Consider the following 23108-nt stretch of genomic DNA (forward strand, 5'->3'; position numbering starts at 1 on the left):
AATCACAAGCAGATTGTGAATCCATTAGAAGCACAAATATTTTTTTAATTAAAAAACATAATCATCAGACAGACCTCATACAAATATAAGAAAATTGCATTCAATTTATTATCATGTCATTAATTATACAGTGTTTATGCATTGTGTGTATTATATGGCGCTCTGATTATAATAATTATCTTTGTAATAATGTTATAATGTCTTTATCATGTGTTTATGAGGCCTTATAGTCAGCCCCGCCCCTCCCTAAAGTGGCCTTGGCCTTTGCAGCCAATGCAGAAATCTTGGGAGAGATGGTTCCTCTATTGCCCTCTATTGGTTGGCTGCAAAACAACTTGAACCTCCACCCACCTCAATGAAAGTCAGTGGGACCCCAGCCCATCGTGTATTTAGAAATATAAAGTCAATTAACTGTTTCTACCAAAAGTTATAGTTGTAATAGCTCATGTATTTTTTTCTTTCTTCCCCTCATGGTGATTTTTAAGCAACTGTGCTGTTAGGAAGATATTTGAGTGAATTTCTCCGCATATAAGGGGGCGTGTCTGCATAATCGTGTTGGCAATGACAACAGTCTGGACTACATACGGGTTTGTGACCATATAAGGTAAGATCAGCTGGCTTTTTCTGCAGCTGTGGGCTTCAGCCTGGCTCCACCTGCTCCACCCTTTTACTCCAGAAATATGACACGTTATCGTATGGCTTTGTTGAATACTTGATTCTGATTGGCCGATGAAGGCCTTCTGAGCTTTCTTATTTCTGAATAACAGACCGCTGTTTCAGATCTACCTGCCAAGTTTGTTCGATTTGTTTTTCTAATTACCTCCGCCAAGGAGGTTATGTTTTCGGTGCCGTTTGTTTGTTTGTTTGTCTGTCTGTTTGTCCGTTAGCAGGATTACGGAAAAAACTACTGGCCCGATTTTCATGAAACTTCGTGGAAGGGTGTAGCATGGGCCAAGGAAGAACCCATTCAATTTTGGAGCGCATCCGGATCCGACTCACGAACAAGCAATAATAGCACGAACCTTGGCGGAGGTCTGCGCCCTTCTAGTTTCTAATCAAAAAATGATTAGCGACACATTGAGTTTAAAAGACGTTACTCCTGCGGACAAACACTCACGCTAACCAAGTTTAGAAACATATGGAATATTTTTCCAATATCACATTTAATTCATTCAGAGAGCGCAAGACTTTTGATTGCTGGTTAGAGGCTGAACAGCAATCTTACTGAATTTATGTTACTATGGTACTATGGTTACAGGGAGCCAGTGACGGACTGGCCATCTGGCAAGGTGGGCAAATGCCAGAAGGGCCGCCAGACTATGGGCCGCTTGGGCCACTCAGAATGGATTACTACATTGATCTAAAAAAGAAAAGAAAAAAAGAAAAACAAAATAATTTTGTCTTTGATCATTTTCATTGAAAATAACTTATTTCAGCGGCCCAAAACATTTTATATTAGCCCTCATATATTTGTACGTTTAAATAAATACACCCACATTTTCTCACGATCAACTCGTTGCTACGCAACGCAACGTTAGCTAGTGGAAATGACAAGGGATGATGGGAGGTATTATACGATAGACAGAACACGGTAGAAAAATTACGCCAGGCTAAAAGAAAATGAATCGGGGCACCAAACGACAAAAGGGGCAGAGAAAAAGAGAGAAAAAACAAAGAAAGTTCTGCTGGCTGAGGGTGAAAAATGTGCTAAAACTAGAAGGGCACTCGGAGAGTGCAGACTGCAGCTCCAAAATTTAATGGGTTCTTCCTTGGCCCATGCTACACCCTTCCACCAAGTTTCATGAAAATCGGGCCAGTAGTTTTTCCGTAATCCTGCTGACAGACAGACAAACAAACGGCACTGAAAACATAACCTCCTTGGCGGAGGTAATAACAGATTTATTTTCGAAACAGTCCGCCGGGGGCCTCTGCAGGTGTTGCTATCAGTAATGTCACTGCTTCAGCTAGCAGGATTGTAGAGTCCTTCGTAGACTCCTTCGTAGTTTGCTAACTGGTAAGACACATTTATTATTATATACTGTGGCTGTGCAGTGCTCTTTTCATGTTTTGGTGGAGCTATTGTAATATGCACTGTGGCTGATGTAATGTTCATGGCTTATAATACATGTTATAATTTGATAGTGCTTTATTCTGTCCACGAGGAGGCGCCTTTGGTTCATTGTTATAGTATGGGGCGCTCTTGGTTCACGGTGGTAGTGCTTGGAAAAAACGCAAGACTGAGAGCCTGGATATAGTTACGGTAGCAGAGAGAGAGAGAAACATGTACAACTGAAGTTGAACTAAAGAATTCAAATATTACTTTGCTGTGTTGGAGTTTGATTTCAGAATTTTACAGCTGGCAGTGCTCTTTTAATGTTTTGGTAGAGCTATTGTATTATTATTTACTGAGGCTTAATAAGTCTGGCCTATGTATTTGTGCCGAATGTGCCTTAATTTACTAGTTGCGCGTATTATGTCGTAGCGCTCTGCTGCTCACAGTGTTGTGTGCACTGTTGTCGGCATTCATCAGCGGTTGTAGTGTGTGTCGGTTGCGTGTGTGGTCTGTGTTCCGAATTTCTGCATTCTAGTCAGTCTGTATGGTTTTATCTCAAGCTTTTTATGCTAACAATTGGGGTGTTGAGTTTGGAAATAGGGCCGTTGTGTCGGAAATGCCAGGGCCGTTTTTTGATCCCAGTCCGTCACTGCAGGGAGCTGGTCATTATGCAAAATAAGCCCCTTAAAGGACAATTCAAGCGTGACTTGAGTTTTTGCTAATTTTTACATTTTCCATCCCTTTAATGCTAACAGTTTTTACATGCATGTGCCACAATTAAAGATATGTTATAATCAGTTTTGCTATATTCACTCCCAGTCAATTCCAAACGGCATAGAAAACAAGTCTGGAGACTTTTAATTTGGCCATAAAAGTAATTCATCACTGTGAATAAGAAGCTAACAATCGTGTTTTGAAAAGTTGCATCAGAATGCTAACATCAGGATATAAACTTTTCATTCAGGAACAACACAAGAGACGAGACAGCAGGGGGCGTCTTACTTACACTTTCTGCTTCTCTGATTTCTGTGTTTTCCTTTTCAAAATAAAACTTTCTACCATAATGTTCTTTGCGGTTACGTTAGGACCTGCTGTCAATCACAACCCAATCAAGCAAACAGACAAACCAAAGCAAGACAGCTATAGTCCGTAAAATTAAAGGGAAAATAAAACTAGATTTGACACAATTGTGGCTTGAAAGTGGTGCCCTCTTACTGCAGGGAATGAGCAAAAACTCCAATCACAATGGAACTGTCTTGCGTCAGGGTCTTGATTCCCTCTGTCGGGTCTTATTTTGAAATAATGACTGGCTCACTGTACATTATCTCTTCCTTGGCACCCAGAAATCCTTCTTCCCAGGCTTCAAACAGACCACTTTGTCCATTATTTTCTGCAGTCTATGTACGCGCTGCAGACAGGACCCTGCCTCCCACAAGAGAACCCCGTCTTGGCAGCCGAGCAAAGTTGTTGTTTCTTTTTCAATGAAGTATTAATGTGAAAGCATTTAATTGGTAATGAAACATATCAATTTACAGCCCGCTAATTAACCCTTGTTACAACTCATTAACGGCTCCGAGATTGTTGCTGAGAACTGAGAACCTCCAATCTGGCCTCACTACATCTCCTTAAAACCCTAAATGGAGACTACATGCAGACATATTGCATTTATATAACATCATTAGTATTGTACTGTTTCTCATTTTGCAGTGTTTGAGACTGGAAAAACAAGATTTAATTAATTTATGTATTTATTTTCATTTTATTTATTTTTTTTCCAAATCACAACCATAGTGTTACTTATATATTTTATTGTACATTACAGTGGTAAATCTGGTTTGTGAATGGCGGGTTCACAGCCACAAAATGAAAAGAGTTTGTGGGGCCCAAATCAAATTCTGCCCATTAGGCCTGGGGTAGCTACCAATTTTTGTATCTCTCTGAAGCACATTTTGTTTTATGCTGATTTGTGTGTGTGAGAGTGTGCCTGTGTGTGTGTGTGTGTGTGTGTGTGTGTGTGTGTGTGTGTGTGTGTAATCATACCACAGATCATATAAGACAACATATCACAGACATCAAAAACCCCATAAGGTAAGAGTTGGCTTCACATGAGGAGAAGGTAGCAGCCTCATTTGAGAGGCAGAACACGTCAACTCTCTCCTAAATCTTTAATGCCAATAATCCAAATTATCCAGGAAAAACAATCACCTCCTGATACACCAATTAGTAATTAGCATAATCCCTAAAAGCGTCCTTTTGCATTTCATTGGCTTAATCCAAGTCTCAAGGGAGTTTGGCAAATGCCACAGCTTGTATAAAAACGACTTCCAACACACCAAAAGCAATGAGAGTATTTCTGTATTGCAGGGGCAGATTAATAAATGCTTGATGGTGGAGAAACCAAAAATACATTTCATCAGAGTGCTCTAAAATCAGAATCACTCCACGTGAAGATTTCCTCTTCAAAATCCCAATCAATCCACAACAGCAGCGTTTCTACTGTTTGTAAGAACTGTGTTGAGTGCAGTTTACACATCTAATACTCAACTCATACACTGTTTCACACTGTGCTAAAATTATGCTAACGGAATACCCCATGGTGATTTCAGGGAAAGAAAGAGCATGAATAAATAAACAACATAAAGCGATGAGAAACTTCAAAGGCGATGGGACAATCACAGCAAACAAGCTCCTGGAAGCCAATGAATGTGTTTGTCTTTGTTTGTGACAGTGACTCAGGGGTGTAAACAGAGGAATTAGCTCACACCTCCGGAGTCTCAACACATCACACTGCCATAATTGAATAAAGTCTGTCAGGTTGTTGTTGAACTGTGGATGGCATGAAGAACACAAGAAGAACACAAGAGGCATATGGCTCAAAAGATCACGTCTACATCGGTGGTAGAACTTTGCTTTTTCATCACCTGGAAAATAAGAGTGAATCAATAAAAAATGAGAATCCTCAAAAAAATGCTTTCAAATTTCGCTCCTTTTTTTTTTTTACCAGCCAGCATTGCTTGGTAATTTCTGTGATAAAATGTTCAAGTTCTTCCTGTAGAAAACATATATACTGTATAGCATGTTATGGGCACACAGGCAGAATGATAATACCGCTAATTCTGGAGGGAGAAGCTACGATTTCATACTCCCTGTCCCTCGGCGTGACATACTGCTGAAATACATATCAGCTCATGGACACATATTTGAAACATACTCCCCTCCCAGCAGCCCCTGCGTCTTGGCTTCATGGCCGTTGCTGTCAGGGTTTTCCTCTGACTGAACAAATGCATCAGTCTGCTTTTGGGTTTGTGTCATGAGACCGTATTCCTCACAGCCAATAAGCAGCATGCGCAGCGCAAGTGCTCCAGGAGATGCGAAAGGAAAATTGGAATCTTGACAAGTATGATTGACATGCTTATTTGTCCCAAGGTAGTCTTATTTGCAGAGATTTAAAGACGTCTGTAAACCAGCATTCTGCCGAACAAAATCATTGTTCCTTTAGACTGGGAGCACATCATGGCAATTCTGTGGCACACAAATAATCTTTTGGGAGATACGAATCCCTTTAAGCTTAAAATGACTTCAGCTTATACTTTATTTTTGGTCCAAAATAAATAATTTAAAAGGCAAAGCTGTGTTTGTGTCATTTTCAGGCGATCCATCCGTGTCACAGAACAAAAAAAAACTGCAAAACCCAAGTCGCCCCTTCTATCTTACTGACAATGGAGGAGAAGGCAGATCTGAATTTTATCCCGCTCTTTTGATGGACACAAAAATAAAGTGGATATGAGCCTTGATGGTGAACCATACCCCACGGCCACTTCACAGCAATGGGAAAAAAAATTGGTGAATTAAATTCTAAGCATAAGTAAAGTAGACTTCCACTTGAAAGCATTGAACTGTAGCTACAACAGGGCAGGAGAAAGAAACAGAATGTGTGTGTGTGTGTGTGTGAGAGAGAGAGAGAGAGGGAGAGAGAGAGAGAGAGAGGAGGAATGCATGTGAATTCTGAACAGGACCAAAGGCAGGATGAAATTGGCTATACTAACCCATTAACTGCTCAAGAGGGTTTTTTTTCCCCGTATGCAAAAGAGGATGGAGCAGTATTACTTCTTCCATAATTCTTGTGTTACAATAGAGATAGCTAGAGTAAGATCAAGCCAAAGCCTGACCCTGGAATGAAATGAAAAACGAGCCCACATTCTCCCAACACAAAACACCACGGCAAAGGAAAACCTCCCGTAAGGTAATACAGCGCTGTGCTGTGTATGTGGTGACCCATTGTATTATGATATCTGCTGCAGAAAATATTAAACTTGAAGGATAGCATTGTATTGGCTGTGCCCACTGAGTAATTGTGCTGAAATATTTGTAGCTTTGTGGATATACTTATGGAAATTTGATATTTGAATCTATAATTTATTACAAAAGAGTCTCAGTCTTTTTCATTTTGTCTTTGGACTGTCTGTCGCTGTGTGTTTGTCAATATCATTTATTGCATAATGTTGCTGTAAGTAAATGTTTACATGTTTGCTAATAATCATGTTTTTATGTTTTTGTTTCTTCATATTGAGTCCTGATTTGTTGACCAGTGTTGACACTGCAGTCTTTTCCTTGTATGTGTACACTGTGTAGATAGAAAAGCTGGTGGGCCAATTTCCAGAAGAAGAAGAAGAAGAAGAAGAAGAAGAAGAAGAAGAAGAAGAAGAAGAAGAAGAATTTGAGTACAATTAATGATCTATGTGACTTCGCACAAGTGCATCAGGATCTTTGTGAAATTCCCTATACTTATACGAGAGACCACTGACGTTGTGAGTGTAATTCTAGTTAAATATAAAATAAATAAGTGAACATGCGGTTTTACTTTTGCGATTGCACAGGCACTCACTTGTACTCTACTGTTATATACTTGACAATCAAGTGCATGTTTGATAGTCACAAAGGAGTGCCTTTTTAAGGGGGAACTCACTTCACGCACATAATGTTGATTATTTCATCATATTGTACATCCATCAGGCTGGGCAGGAATAACATGGAAGCGTAGTACTTAGGCAATGAGTATTGTTCAATACACTCATTTATGTGAGGTATGGCACCAGACAAAAGCTCTACTTTTGCGCTTTCTGGCTGTTGGATGTGATCTGGTTCATTTTCCTGTGCTACGCTTGCATCTACAGAGAAGCTCAAGCAGGAAATAAACATGATTGCTCCTGTGGTCACTGGTCGGACCTCGGAGCTCTATGATGCTTGGGAGTTTAATCAAGCGGAAAGGGGGTGGGCACCGAGAAAGACCTGACTGAAGCGGTCCACTCTCTCGACAGGCGCCGAGGTACGCTGCTAATTAAAAAGTTTAATTCCACAACTGCTGCACTGGCATCAGAGTACTCAGAGGTGCGTCCTTGTGAGTCTTGGCGCCGTCTTATCAGGCATAGGCAGATTCTGCCATGTTGGGGAGGCGTGGGACAGGGAGGCACAGCAGCAGCACACAGGCCCAGCTGGAAGATGCGGGGATGGCATCCTGCCTACTCAGGGATCTGGCCCACCTCGCTCTCTCCCATCTCCCCACTGACTGGAGTCACGGGCCCCCAGTCAGGTGGCAAGAGTCAGGGGCTAAGCTGCCTGTGGAGCAGCTGAGGGAGGGAACGCAGGGCTAAACAAGGGATAAACGCTGGATTTAGACTTTCTGCTGCCGGGCTCGGCAGTGGATCCATGTCTCCATTACAAACTTCCTGTCAGAGGGTCCTGTCTTACGGCTGAAGGTTGCGGGTACGGTAAAGCCTGTGCCGGAGCACACATTGTTCCTTCTTCAAAGTCCCACAGCAGCTGAATCAGACATGATATATTGACACTCCCTCCACGAATAGAATTTAATATTTCAAAAAGAAAAGACCATGTGAAATTCTTTGCAGTAGCTTTTCACAATGCTGTGCAAAAAGAGGGATCTTTTTCTTTGATAAAACAGAGAAAGGAGCGAGAGCACTTCACTGTGTGACCTTGGCTGGGATAAAACTTTGGTACGGGCGTGAGAGCTGTGTAGGTTCTATTGATTAGAGCACATTACGACTCGCACAAAGAGAACAGTCCTTGGAAGTGGCAAGGCTGATTCTGTGACATCTTTCTGAAGGCCACATCAAAAAGAGAAGATTGAAAATGCTTGCAACAAAAGTAAAATAGTTTGTTGAACGCGGAGTGTGCTGCAATATAAACAATGCCAACTGGGACGAATCGCCGCAGCATTGTAGTACGGCATTGACTATTGCTGAATCCTTTTTCAACGTGGGGATGTAGCGCTGAAAGGGTAAGAACACTGCTCCAAGAGATTTATAGACACATCCCCTCTGCTTTTATTGCACAGGGTTAATAACACAGAGATATTAGTGCCTGCACACTTTAAAACACCTGGTTCAGAGTTGCCAGACATTTCACATGTATGAACATTTTCCAGAGTAGACAAAGGAAAGGAAGAGAAAAACGTTATGCACATTCAGACTTGTGCAGAGCAGGCTATTACCTTAAATTTGGATGTTGCATCAGAGATATCTAAATATCCTGAGTATAGCATCTTACCCCTATATCAGCTTTTAATGCACTTTGCACATCACCATTAAAAACCGCCTGTCTTTAATTCTGCAGTTTAATAAAAACCATGCCAACAATTAAGTATTAATAGGCATATTTGCCCATTCTAAACTGTATTCGGCTAGTCCGTGGCCTACTGTTCCTCTATGAATGACAGGAGGTGATAAATTATATTATTTTATGGCTGTTGTCTTTTTCCACCTGAAATAGCCTTATTTTTCCTAGAAATTAGGTTAGCGCTGCCCAGCCCATAGGACTACGATTTTGATAAATGATGTATTCACTTGATACAATAGGTGAGCTAAGCAATAAATGTGATCTTTTTCTATCGGGTCAAGCCCAATGTCAAAGAAGGTGACAGCTTCCGTGTGTCAGCAGTAGGTTGACAGAGCAGCGGGTTATTCAGGGCACCGAATCTACCCTGCCAAAATTATAGATTTATATTTTGTAGATTTGGATAATTTAGTATCTCAAGTTTGTGCATATTTTCTCTCTATCAAATTCTATTGTCTGTGTTCTGCCTCTGGCTCCTGTTATCCATTTGGATAGCTTAGGGCTACTCTCAGTGATTTGTGATGACAGTTATAAGTATATGGGTCTATTTTATATTCTGTGAAGTCTTACAGTGTGACATTTTATGTGTGAAGGATAATTTATAGCAGTTGGTGAATTACTGTGAGGTTGTACGTGTTTGCAAATCATACAAAACGAGTAGCATTTCACAGTTCAAGTAACCTATATTGTTGTCAATTATTGTGAATCAAACAAATAGCCTTGTTCATATCCATAGGTCATATGGATGGACAGCTCATTTTAGTGTATTAAGTACTAGGGATTGTGTTTTCTTTGAAGTACTACTAGCTTCGCTATACTACTACTACTTACTACTTATTTTGTTTCTTCCAGAGCAGAGCATCAACAAAAGGTGTCAGTACCAAAGCCTAAGCTCAGAATACCAACGCATACAGTTTTGTTATTAAATGCCCTTTGCACTAACTTTAGCTTTGAGTCAGAGCCTTTATACTGTACAGCGATTGCATAGCTGTTTGATGATACATTCATGAGTGGTCAACATTTTGAATTACTTTATTACACGTTTCTGGGACTTTTATGTTGCCATGATTACGTAGTATATATTTCACAATGCAATTATTCTTGACCATGTGTTTTGAAAGCCTGGAGAAAGGCATTCTGATAACCCCCCCCACACACACACACACACACACACACACACACACACACACTCTGGTACGGTCACTGTTCAGTTCGGATAACACAGTGCAGAATTCTACTGAGCCTCAATAGATGAGAAATTTCATGCAGTCTTTTGTATGATTTGTCCTTGTCACACATGCTTTTTAACTGGGATTAAGGGTGGAAGACCTCACTATTTTCAAAGTTGTTTCACTTTTAAAAATTGTGTATGCTTGTATTGCCATTGTTAATGCGCCGAACAAATGATAAAGTGCTTGAAAAATATTTTCAATTTCCCATTAACTACTCCTTTGGAGATTTTTGCAAAATAATAAAAAAAACAGCTTCACTCTGTCAAACCACGTTCCTTTATAACCAATCGTATGTGATTTTTCATCAATCTCAAATAATTATTAATACATTGCAGAGTTTGCCAGGTCTCATGCTGTCATGAAGCTGTCATTTTAGCCATGGAGAATTGGTGGATTTTTTGACAGGTGACTGCCTATGCTGATGTTTAATCAAACCAGTGTGTAGGCTTTGTTTTATTTTCATACATTTTGGATCTAAACGAATGAAGGAAATAATATTTTTTGGTTCCTTTGAATTTACAGTTCTCAGAAGACATTCATTTTGAAATCACCTATAAGTTTTAATGAGACTCCTCTAAAACTCGACTGCCATTTGGGGCAGCAGGGAGGCCTAGGGGTTCGTGAGACCGTCCTTCAGCCATATGATGGATGGGTCCGAGCCCAGTGTCAGAAAGCATCTGCACTGTGACTTGCTCAAGTGTCCTTGAGCAAGTCACTGATCCCTACCAGCTCCAGGGCTGCTGCTCTGTAGCTGAACCTGACCTCTGACCTCCCTGAAAAAAGACAATTTCCCTACTAAGTCTGTTATGGATGTGCTTTGTACATCCATTACAGAGAAAGGTGTTACTTCTTCATAGGTACTGAACAGTTGAATCTGTTTCACTGTCCATTAACAGAGCATGATTTCTACACATTGTGAAAATCCAAACAATCTCAAGTAGATAAATTAGTATATTCAAAATGATGTTCATAAATAAGAGCACAATTTAACCTTTATCTTGTTTAACAGTACCTATTCAAACCAGGATTGGTGTTCCAGTAGTTGTGCAGTTCCTCTAATGATAGCAGACGGATCAATCATTCATTCATTCATTCATTCATTTACTTTCTTTACTTTTTATCAAGCATAAATTTCCCCAATGAGCCTGTTTTGCAGCTGTTTACTTGCTGTCATCTTGAGAATGCAGCACAACTTTAGCTGTAACTTTTTTGTAGCACGGCTGATGGGCATTTACATTCCTTTAAATTATCTTTTCTTCTACCTAAACTCTGGCTCTTTTGTTCACTCCTTTGAAGCCGTATTTGTTAAGACCAAAAATTTTACAAAGTAGTCAACCTCAATCTAATCCCTCTGTAGACTGGTGCCTATCCAGTATGTAACCCTGTGGAAAATGCCTGTACAGAGCAAGCATGAATCTTATCTATGATCAATAAACAATGACATTCCTTTTATCACAATTTATGAGGCATATTATCTCTCCACTAATGTATGTGGACCATTGGCACAGAGCTGAGCAGAGCTAACAGTGTGCTGCACTCAATTGGCTATCGTGACAATTGTCCTAAAAATGCATGAGCTTTATGCCAAAAGTTTCCCAGGTCAGGACAGGGGTTTGCAGCAGGTGGAGAGGCGCTCTAGAGAAACAGATAACTTCAAGCCTTGTTTTGGAGGCTCGTCCTCTTTAGTCAGAAATGGAAGCAGCATTAGAAGCACCAGTTGGCTTTCATTGGTCCTCTGTGTATGGTGATGATGGCTCTACATTGTTAATGCTTGTTCAGTTAAGCCCAAAACACATTGGAAGAACTGTCCATAAGTGCTAAAAATGGGCAAACAGCAAGAGGCAACTGCCAATCTGGACCGGTCTTTGGAGGACCGTACCAAACTCACACCAACCTGTGAATCCTGATGTGATCGTTATGTGGTCTGAGTTTGCACAAAAATTAGCACTTTTCATCGACACAGAACTTCCTGAAAAACTTGTTCATGCCACATCCAGAATTGATCACTGTAAGACATAAGTGTTTTACAAACCGTATGTTTATCTGTCCAAACCTCAGCCAAAGCCAGTTGATAGAATTCTGATCAGAAATTATATACAAGGTCTGAACACATCATTCCCATCCCACACTTGTTCCACATAAACAGGCATAGGAAGATAACTTTCAATGTGTAATCTGTTAAGGATGATGGATTACCTGCTTAAAATTGCAAACCAATAACCAATCTATTGCATTAATCCAACTCAGTATTGTAATCTTACTACTTTCAGTTACTTTTGCTTACTTTGCTTCAAAATGCCCTCAAGCCATCAAAGGATCAGTCATAAAAGACAGCGCAATCCTGAGAATCACTACTCTCTCAGAAAAGCCTCAGCTACTTCCTCTGCTTTTTCCTTTGGCTTATGGAATTGTCAGTCTGCTGTAAGTAAAACAGAATTTATCCAAGCACTTGCAAACCTATCTGACATTCAGGTACTAGCCCTGACCGAAACCTGGATCCGTCCAGAAAACACAGCCACACCAGCTGCGCTTTCAGCTGACTCTACTTTCTCCCACACACCTCGTTCCGTTGGCCGTGGAGGTGGCACGGGTGCCCTCATTTCCAAAGACTGGAAATTCACTACGCTTTCTCCTCTAAGCAATAACTCATCCTTTGAATACCATGCAATCATGGTTACCGCCCCTGTCAAACTATTTGTGGTTGTCATATACCGCCCACAAGGGCTACTGGGGCACTTTGTAGTTGAACTGGACATGCTACTCTCAGCCATTCCTGAAGATGGCACCCCACTGATCGTCATGGGGGACATGAATATCCATCTTGACAAACCCCAAGCGACTGACTTCCTTTCATTTCTGTCCTCAATTGACCTCAAACAGGTCTCCACCGCTCCCACACACAAAGAGGGCAATACACTCGATCTGATTGTGACTTGAAACTGCTCCACGGCAAATCTGACTGTCACCCCCTTACATCTGTCAGACCACTTCTTTATTCAATTCATGGTTTCCTTACCAGAACATCCTCACATTCCGCCGCAAATGGTCTCCTTCAGACGAAACCTCCAGTCCCTCACACTGGCTCAGCTCTCCAATGAGGTCTCGGCTACCGTGCCCCCTCATAATGAGTTCTCCTCACTCATGTCAATGAGGCTACAGACACACTCTGCTCCTCGCTAGCTGCCTCTCTAAACAATCTCTGCCCACTCTCATCCAAACCTGCTCGTAACACCCCCCCCAGTCCATGGCTCACCAGTGTCATCAGAGAGCAATGGGCGGGGCTCAGAGCAGCTGAGAGAAAATGGCGCAAATCCAGAGACCCCACTGACCTCAGTGACTATCAGACTCTCCCATCTGCATTCTCCTCCCATCTAAAAAGTGCCAAGACCACTTATTATCAGGAGAAATTCAGCAGCACCAAAGACGCTCAGAAATTATTTTCAGCTTTTAACTCACTCCTCAACCCTCCACCATCTCCACCCTCAACTTTGCTCACTGCTGACCTCTTCACATCCTTCTTTACTGATAAGGTTTCTACCATCAGTATTCAGTTCTCTGAGTCTGACCAACTCAGTATGCTGCTGCCAGCTAACAGGGCCTCACTCCTCTCATTTGCCCATCTCACCGAGGAGCAAGTCTCCAAACTTCTGCTTGACTCTCATCCCACTACCTGTCCATTGGACCCCATACCCTCCAACCTCCTGCAGGCCATTTCACCCACACTTATCCCTGCAGTCATGGACATCATCAACTCCTCACTTACAATGGGTGTGTTCCCCACTGCTTTTAAGCAAGCCCGGGTTACCCCCGCTGCTAAAGAAACCTACACTCAACCCATCTCAGGTTGAAAATTACAGGCCGGTTTCACTCCTCACCTTCCTTTCCAAGACACTTGAGCGTACAGTCTTTAATCAAGTCTCTGAATTCCTTTTTTAGAACAATCTGTATGATCCTAACCAGTCTGGCTTCAAACGCGGACACTCTACCGAGACTGCGCTCTTGTCTGTAGTGGAAACACTGCGATCAGCTAGAGCTGCCGGTCAGTCCTCTGTTCTAATGTTGCTTGACCTATCTGCCTTTGACACGGTTAACCACCAAATCCTCCTCTCCACACTCGCTGAGCTTGGCTTCTCAGGATCTGCTCTCCGCTGGTTTGAGTCCTACCTCTCAGGGAGATCCTTTAGAGTGTCTTGGAGAGGGGAAGTGTCTAAATCCCACTGCTTGTCCACAGGGGTACCTCAAGGCTCAGTGTTTGGACCCCTTCTCTTTTCAATATACACCACCTCACTTGGTGCAGTCATCCGCTCACATGGCTTCTCTTACCATTCATGACGATATGCTGACGATACCCAGCTCCTCCTATCGTTCCCGCCAGAGGACCCCACAGTCTCGGCATGGATATCGGCATGCCTCGCCGATATCGCGGCATGGATGAATGAACACCACCTTCAGCTTAACTGTCAAAGACTGAGCTCCTTGTCATCCCAGCCAGTCCCTCTGTACAACAACAGATCAGTATCCAGCTCGAATCAGCTCACCTCATTCCCACAAAGTCTGCCAGAAACTTGGGTGTCATGACTAACTAACCTTTAAGGAGCATGTGGCTTCTGTTGCTCGGTCATGCCGATTTGCCCTGTACAACATCAGGAAGATCAGACCCTACCTGTCTGAACATACAGCACAACTCCTAGTACAGGCACTTATAATATCACGCCTTGACTACTGTAACTCCTTACTGGCAGGGCTCCCGGCATGTACGCTCAAACCTCTGCAGATGATCCAGAACACGGCGGCGCATCTGGTCTTCAACCAGCCCAAAAGAGCACAGGTCACTCCGCTGTTCATATCCCTCCACTGGCTCCCACTTGCTGCCTGCATCAAGTTTAAGTCCTTGATGCTCGCCTACAAAGCAGCAACCAAAACGGCTCCGACCTACCTGAACTCCCTCATTCAGGTCTACGCTCCCTCCCGCTCACTACACTCTGCCAAGGAGCGGCGCCTGGTGCTGCCAGCACAAGGCCTTAAGTCTCTAGCCAGACTCTTCTCTTCTGTGGTTCCTCGGTGGTGGAACCAAACACCATTCGATCCGCAGAGTCCCTCTCAATCTTTAAGAAAAGGCTAAAGACCCAGCTCTTTAGTGAACACCTTTTCACCTGATGGACTGTGTAACCAAAAAAAAAAAAAAAAAAAAAAACTCTTTATCTGCCTCTATGCACTCTATGCATTGCCTCTATGCATTGCCTCTATGCATTGCCTCTATGCATTGCCTCGTAGTACCTATGTCCTGTTGGACCAGAACTTAGCTTTATGGCACTTACTCTCGTTGTTCTCTCCTAGACTAGAACCTTGCTTGTGTTTTATTGTGGGTTATTAAAATCTCTTGTGTACGTTGCTTTGGATAAAAGCATCTGCCAAATGGGAAATTATAAATTGTAAATTGTAATTGTAAATGTGGCAGTAACAGGCCCATTTTCCAGCGAGTAAAATGGTGTTGTATGTATCCCCTCCCTCCACCACGCACACACACACTCCACCCCCCCACCAGAAAGCACTTCAGTGGCAATTCTGAGAAATCCAATATATAATCATAATTTTTTTCTGACAAATGTCTGCAATTTAATGCTTGATACAGGTCAGCTATGTAGGACCAGTTCTTCCCTACTGTACATATCAGACTTACTGTAGCCTGCGCCACATGCTCCTGAAATCTGACCATCCACACTGTGTCTTTTCATTTCATGGCAGGTTCTTTTAATTTAGAGCACCAAACTCAATTGAACTTCCCTTTTTCCTACCTTCTTTCCTTCAGAGTATCAGACAAAGTAATAGCCTTCAAGTGCCCCTCAACCACATACACACACACACACACACACACACACACACACACACATGCACACACAAACACCATGCCAACTCCTCTTATAGATGGTTAAGCATGTGATTATGTGAAGCGTCACCATCATTACGGTCACATAGTATTAGCACCAATCAATACCATCCACTACTCCACGATTCTAAAAGCATTACAGACATCTGTAGATTCAATGTGTTGTGAATTGGCTTCAAGAGCAGTCGAGTACATCTAAGCACTTACAGTATGCTTTTGCATATTTTCTCCCCCACAGTCTACTGTATCATTATTATCCATCAAAAAATTTAACAAGTGTCACTAACATAGGTCCGAAATTACTGGGCTCATCTATCTAAACCAATATCAAACGGTCGTGAACATCAGTAATTGATCAAAATTTGACTTCCAGTATTAGCCGCACATTAGCCAGTATATCACAGACAGAGAGGAGAGATGCAAAGGAATACAGCTTTCAGAAACAAACAAAAAAACATACGGTTACAATGAATGTCTGGATGAATTTATATAGCTGTTCCACTAGCATTGTCTGGTATCAGGAATAGTGACAAGACACATAATTATGCATTTAACTATTTTCCATGTTGCACTGTAATTATTTCCTCACTGGCCAACAGAACAGGCAGATATCCTGCCTGGGCGCATCCCCCCCATTGGTGCAAAACCCCTGGTGCTGGAATCTTTCCTTCCTACACCAACACGTCATTCTGAGGTTAACGTTACACCCCGGACAATCACAGATATAAAATTAAGGGTGCTTTAGGGATTTTTTTTTGGCTCAGGGGCACTAAAACACACAAGCGCACTTATTATTATTTATGCAAGCCTGTCATCTTCCTGTCTAATGAGCCTTGCACCATAAGTGTAATGAAAGAGTTCACATTAACACGGGCTAAATGAACAGCCGAGAGCTCCCATCTCTATGCAGCAAGATGAAAGCAGATGCTCTCCAACCCAAATTCCAATGTAACAGACCTGGCTCTGTGGAGAAACATAAGGGACTGGAGTCGGCGTCATTCTCATCAGCTCATTGATTCCATTAGAAATCTTCAGTCCCCCTGGTCAGGCACCATCATGCGAGAACAACGTGTAACTGAGCCACTGGCACATTGACCATGATTGAACCCTGGAATTGATTTTGCGCCCATAAACACGGCACTGATAAACAAAAAAAAAAGGTTCATCGCTGGCCAATATACCTGGACGAAAATTGAATGTCACCAACACGCTGTTGTGAACTGATGACAATAATATCCACTCCTTTGTGAAGCAGATAGACAAAACATATTTCAGAAAATGGCACATTTATAGGACTGTGTTATTCTATGTTATCAAAATATATGGTGTTTAAGTGACATATGTGTGGAAGTGGTGTGCTGATAGTTGGATGTACTGCTGAGACGGAAGAGAGAATACGCTGACTTCCATCCAGTATGAGTCACTGGTAATTAGGCTGATAAGAGAGTATACTTCATATAATCCTTACACCCTAATATACCTACAGCTATACCAGAAGATATTCAATATACAATACAGCACTTATCACATACAGACTTACTGCTATTTTAAAATATAACAACTCAAATCTATTGCACTCTGTCTTTATCTGTGAGGGTGCGTTCATGTGTGTGTGTGTGTGTGTATGTGAGAGAGAGAGAGAGAGAGAGAGAGACGAGAGAGAGAGTGAGAGACGAGAGAGAGAGTGAGAGAGTGAGAGAGAGAGAGAGAGAGAGAGAGAGAGAGAAGGAAACTAAAACAGAAACTAAACTGAGTAATCAGTCAGTTTCAGCCTATGGTCAATGTCAAGGGGGTCATCTAGAGATTAATATATCCAACACTTCCGATACATAGATACTCTATATGCAGTATATATATATATGAACATATGCTATGTATACTATGTATACTAGTATATATACATATACTATGTATATGTATATATATACTATGAACATCTACACATTGTGGGTGAGGATGTTCATAGTATATATATACATATACATAGTATATGTATATATATATGTATATATGACTGTGTGTTTCTCGTGGATACATGAACAAGCTAAAAGCACACATTGCCAAAATACTCTGCCATAAAACTCAAATGAAATTATGCATAATTTAAATTTAATTTCTGAATAATGGGAACTAAAATGACACTGTCTAGCCTTATCTGAAGTCCAAACTGAAACTAAACAAACTGGAATCAGAATTAAAAATACATCTAATGCAAATAAGAAAATGATAACCTTGTGTCTATCTGTGTCTACATGTGACTATACATGGGTGACATGTGCATGTGTGTGGGTGTGTGTGACACCCTAATAAAGGTCTAAAGGTTTGATCTGTGATAGCAGGTGACATGCTGCATGACAGGCCTGTTGCACAGTGTAATTCTCAGCATCACAGAGACCAGACTGTGGCTCCAGGATGGGGTTCAATAGACTAGACGCGCACACACACACCATGTTCCATTATTGGTAATGGTTCAGAAAATAAAGCTTCCAGTGAATAGTGCAATTGGTTTACTGGGTCAACCAGGTCCACACTAATAGAAAGGCTAATGGAGGTATGTTGTGATGACGCTTTTCACATAAACTGCTGCTTTTATGATTTTGCACCAAGACTCTCAACAACACTAGATACTTTGTTTCCTTTATAACAGCGGTGGAGTTGTATTATGATAATGATGATTTTCGGGTTTTTTTTGTTTTTTTTTCTAATAATAGGTTAATAAGAATTCAACAAAATTATACTAATAAATTGGAGCTCACCTGTACCAGTCCAGCCCCTTCTCGTAGTTCCTGTCGAAGAAATGTGGCTCATTTCCAACGGCTCTGACGTCCGGGTGGACTCTCAGAGCCTCCAGCAGCGCCCTGGTTCCTCCTTTTTTCACCCCGATGATGATGGCTTGGGGAAGTTTCTTCTCCCCATAATCCGACGTGCAGTTCACCCTGAGTTCGCTGTCCGTGGTGCTGAATTCCTGGTGCTCCCTCTCCAGAGCGGTGGTAGTGTGATACACCGACGCCGATTTAGTTGGAGACGCCTGAGTCCTAATCCACTCCACTGTCCTTTGTTCGGCTTCGGCATGATCCTTTACGGTGGAAATCGCAGTGGTTTTCTCAACGGCAGCGGCCTCGGTAAATTCCTCCTCGGCGAAGCCCTGGGATGAAGCGGAATAAAGTTTTTCCCTTAATGTCACAAAAGTTGTCTCCTCCGTCACCAGCCTCCCTTGATACACGTAGTTCTCTTGCAGGGGGAACTGCAGCGAGTTGTAGCAGCTCATCAAGCTATAGAACAAGTAGGTGACGGAGAGGGAGAGGGTGAACATGAATAAGATTTTCCGGGGCACTTTAGAGGTGAAAACCGAAGTGCTGGACCAAAATGCCATCTCTGATAGCAGTGATCCTCTCAAAGAAGTGGCCAGACATGTTTCCACCCCGAGTCTTGCATGGACAAATCAACAACAATAATCAGTCACTATCAGCACTGCTCCAGCTGAAAAGGCGTGAAGCTGGACCACAGCAACCTAATCCAACCAAATCGCATATTTATAAGGATAGTGGGGAAATAGATCGTTAAAATTCCGGAAGAATATCGCGTCCCTTTTCTTGAGTATCGATTTCTTATTCCAAGGCTGACAGACAATGTCACAATTTATTGGACTGAACTTGCAGATTTGAAAGGCTGGGGGTCTGGCGTCCTTCCAAATGAGCAGCCTGGTTTGAACTGGACAGAGTATGATGGACGAAGTCCTGGCATTTTATGGGGGAAAAAAAGAAAAAGAAAAAAAGCGAGCAGCAGAGTGTTTGAAGTAGGCTGTATGCTTGTTTTCATCAGCCGCTCAGCTCGGAGTCCAGTCCAGTCCTCGATACACTGGCAAGCACAACAGTGGATTCACATCCATCCAGCCAACCTACAAATCCATTGGATCTTTCCAATAAGGGACGAATGGTCACACAATCCTCTGTCTTCTCTCTACTTACTTTGTGCAGCCCGTGCACATATGCATTCACTCTTCTGCTGACTACCAGGATGCTGCTTCTGTCCTTGTGCCTTCTCAGATTGGTAGGATCCTACGATGTGCGCATCGGCTGGGTGAGCTCATCTGAACTGAAGCACTGTGGAGCCACACAGCACAACTAAAGTGTACACCCACTTTTTCCTCTATCTGTGCACAAGTAGGCTATAAACGTCAGATTTCCAAATCTAAAATAGTAGAGTAGAAAGCTACTCCTCCCTCATTCGTGTGATACTCAGGAGAATGGGGAATGTACTGCTCACATTTGTAAGAGCTTATTGTATTGGGAATTGTTTCATACACTGTAAAGTTCGCTATAAAAAAAACTATATCTCGGAAAGATTATGTTGACAGATATGTTACGTTTCTACACGAAGCTCATGTCTGCACCCTACTGGTTTTCTACGGAGCATTACAGAAGTTAATCAACAAAAAAAGAGAAAATGAATTTGATCTGGGTGAAATGAAAGCAGGCTATAGGAATCACAGTGGATAATGAGCTACAGTATGTTTTAAATTGAAATGATGGGTCATGGGGGTTGTGAATTCTCCACTCCACAAAATTGAATGCAATAAAGCACAGGCTTTCCATGCAAAAAACACTCCATATAAAGGATGCTCTGGTATATTATGCAGTGAATTTATTAACCATGGTTACAGACTGCATTTACTGATGAGAATTTCCACTAGACCTTAACTTGTACACTTTTCTGCATCAATATGAGGATTCAAGATTGCATGCCACTGAGAAATGTCTCCCTGTATTAGAGAGTCTCATTCATCATACACCTCCAACACACCACAAATGCCAATGTCACACTAAGTACTAGGTCACAAATAATTTGCAATGCCTGGCTCTCAGAACAGCATGCTACTGATAAATTTAAAGTTCTGTGTCTGAAATAAGAAAAAATTAAATTGTTTGACCAAATTTGTGCTGTTTCAAACTCCCTTTAGCCATCTTGGCACACTAACAAGGGGTGACAAAGTCATTTTATTATAAAGTATTGCACACTGCAAGCTGTGCTACTAAACCACAAAAATATAGTCATATAGCTCTTTTGCATTCATCCAATGCACTTCCACAGAATCAGAAAATCTATGCCATCCAATGGAGCCTGTCTGTACAGAGAGAAAATAAATAGTTCCCTTCCTCACTTTCCTAACATATAGTCAAGATGCAGCCTTTTTACCCAATGCAGGTGTAGAATACATTATGATTTGTTAGGACATATGCATTGCCCAACCGTTATTATCACAGGCATTGTCTAAACATAAAGACAATATCTTGCAATTAAATTCATTCTTTTCTTCTCAAGTAAGGCATGATGAATGCTGCTATTATGACTTGTGTACAATTGTGGTTATTTTATAGGGCCGCCCCCTCTTAGTCACTTAATCAACTGATTGGCCGTTAGTCGAGTATGAAGTTTTCAGTCAGTTAGTCAGTTTTAATGATTATTTTTCCCCAGATATGAGTTATTGCTTGAAAAATTTAGATTACATCTCTTGCATTTTTCACAAATACATATAATTCTTCTTTTGTGAACACTTGATCCAAAAGTTTGTATGACTGCAATGATTTGCAGGGGGGAATATAGGAAGAACAATTTTGCAAAAAAGGATACTAATAGGAGGGCTACAGCGTTCTAAGACAGGTAAAACACTACTGTAAGAAGGTGCTCTCGAAAAATAGGGAAAAAGCAAGAATTGTCAAAAAAGGGTGAATCCAAGGCACTCTTCATATGATTAAAACGCTTTAATCAAAGGCTAGTTCATGGTCGAACAGATAAAATCAAGCCAACATGTTTCGGCCACACACGGCCTTCATCAGGGCATAGCAAACTTTTTACAATTTTGCAAATTTGTCTATTAAAGATACAGTGTGATTAGTCAATAAAATCTCATGACAATTAGTCAATTCTGATTTTTTTTTGGTCCCAATTTTATGTCCGAACCAATATCAAATTATTGGCAGGGCCTATCCATGCTCCACAACATTTCCTGACACATTTAAATAAACAAAACCTAGGCCTTGTGGATAGGTGTCCGGCATGAGGGGGCATATGAAACGGCACAGGTAAGGGGGAGGAAAGCCGGGACAAGTGTATCGAGCATAAGCTGAGCTACAATGGGTACTATGGGTGTTTGGCACTGCAGAGAGCCTGGGAGCTCAATGGGCTTGTTGAAATAGGTGTGATCGTAAATTGCCACTCCGAGAGCCAGAGTGCTCTCTGACACTAACTGCCCTGTTTGTAAATTCCCAATGTTATCAGACTTCCTGCCTGTCTGTGAGAGTCACCCTCTCTGAGGTTTCTGAGCATGCTCAGACACTCTGCAGCAGAATGTTCCACTGTTAACAACAGTAGTGAAATGGTATCCAGATAGCTGCCAGTCCACAACACTGAAGGTACATTTTGGTTTGAGCACAACTGAAAATGTATTGACCCTTTTTTATCTTCCCTTTGTCACACCTGCTACCTGAACCATCCATAAATCCCTCAGATATTGTCTGTCCCAATGGGAGCAGGATGCCCAGATTACGTCTATTTGCATTTACAAACATACAGTCAGTAGGAAATAAAATAAAAGTTATTGTCTGGATGAAATATATTGAGGTGTGGGTTTCTTGTTGGTTTATTTTTCAGTCCAGACAGCTTTTCTGTTAAAAAGAAAATCAGGTAGTAGAGAGAAAAAGTCAGTATTAAGTGTGCATGTGTATTGCACATGCACAGTACCTGTGGACAACATACCTACTGGACATAGAATGTTTGCCAAGCAATGTGTAATAATGATTCAAACTTGTCTGTTTTTCAAATAAAGCCCAACTCAGGCGAACAAGAGAAATTCGCTCAATCCAGGAGGCAATCACCTGCTAATCGTCGGTTTAGCCTGCCTTGCATAAGCTAATACAGTGCTTTTGTTTCTCTCTCTCCCCTTATTTCTCACCCTGCACACTGTTGCATCTCCCCAGGCACAAACCCAACCACTCTGTCACAATTTCCAGCACATAGTCATGGCAGTGTTCATCACGGTGAGACACCCTGAGCCACACAAAGCACACAGTGGGCCTCTTAACACCTTGCATTAACATTCAACTCATACCCAGATAGTATCCAGATATGATATTACACCTTGCATTCAACATGTGTCTGAATCCCCTTGCAACCCCTTCAACCCTAACAACTTTCTCACACAGTAAATGTTAAGTTATTAATTTCAAGTGTTAGAAATATAATCTCACAGGCTTTAAGGAGGTTACAATGCTGAATCCCCTTCCTTTACTTCAGAAGTTGTCTGCAA

At 41.7% G+C, this 23108-nt stretch overlaps 1 protein-coding gene across 1 annotated transcript in view; it reads right to left on the reverse strand.

Moving 5' to 3' along the window:
• Positions 1-19175, reverse strand: part of hs3st4 (heparan sulfate (glucosamine) 3-O-sulfotransferase 4) — an 89683-nt gene extending 70508 nt beyond the window's left edge. Inside the window, exon 1 of the mRNA XM_071518656.1 lies at positions 18559-19175. Coding sequence (XP_071374757.1) covers positions 18559-19175 — 617 coding nt within the window. The remainder of the gene's footprint in view (positions 1-18558) is intronic.
• Positions 19176-23108: the final 3933 nt, after the last annotated feature.

Source organism: Centroberyx affinis, unplaced genomic scaffold, assembly GCF_046629955.1.
Source record: "Centroberyx affinis isolate AG114_WGS23_722 - 3 ecotype Tasmania unplaced genomic scaffold, CSIRO-AGI_Caff_v1 ptg000618l_1, whole genome shotgun sequence".
In the NCBI taxonomy this organism is placed as follows: domain Eukaryota; kingdom Metazoa; phylum Chordata; class Actinopteri; order Beryciformes; family Berycidae; genus Centroberyx; species Centroberyx affinis.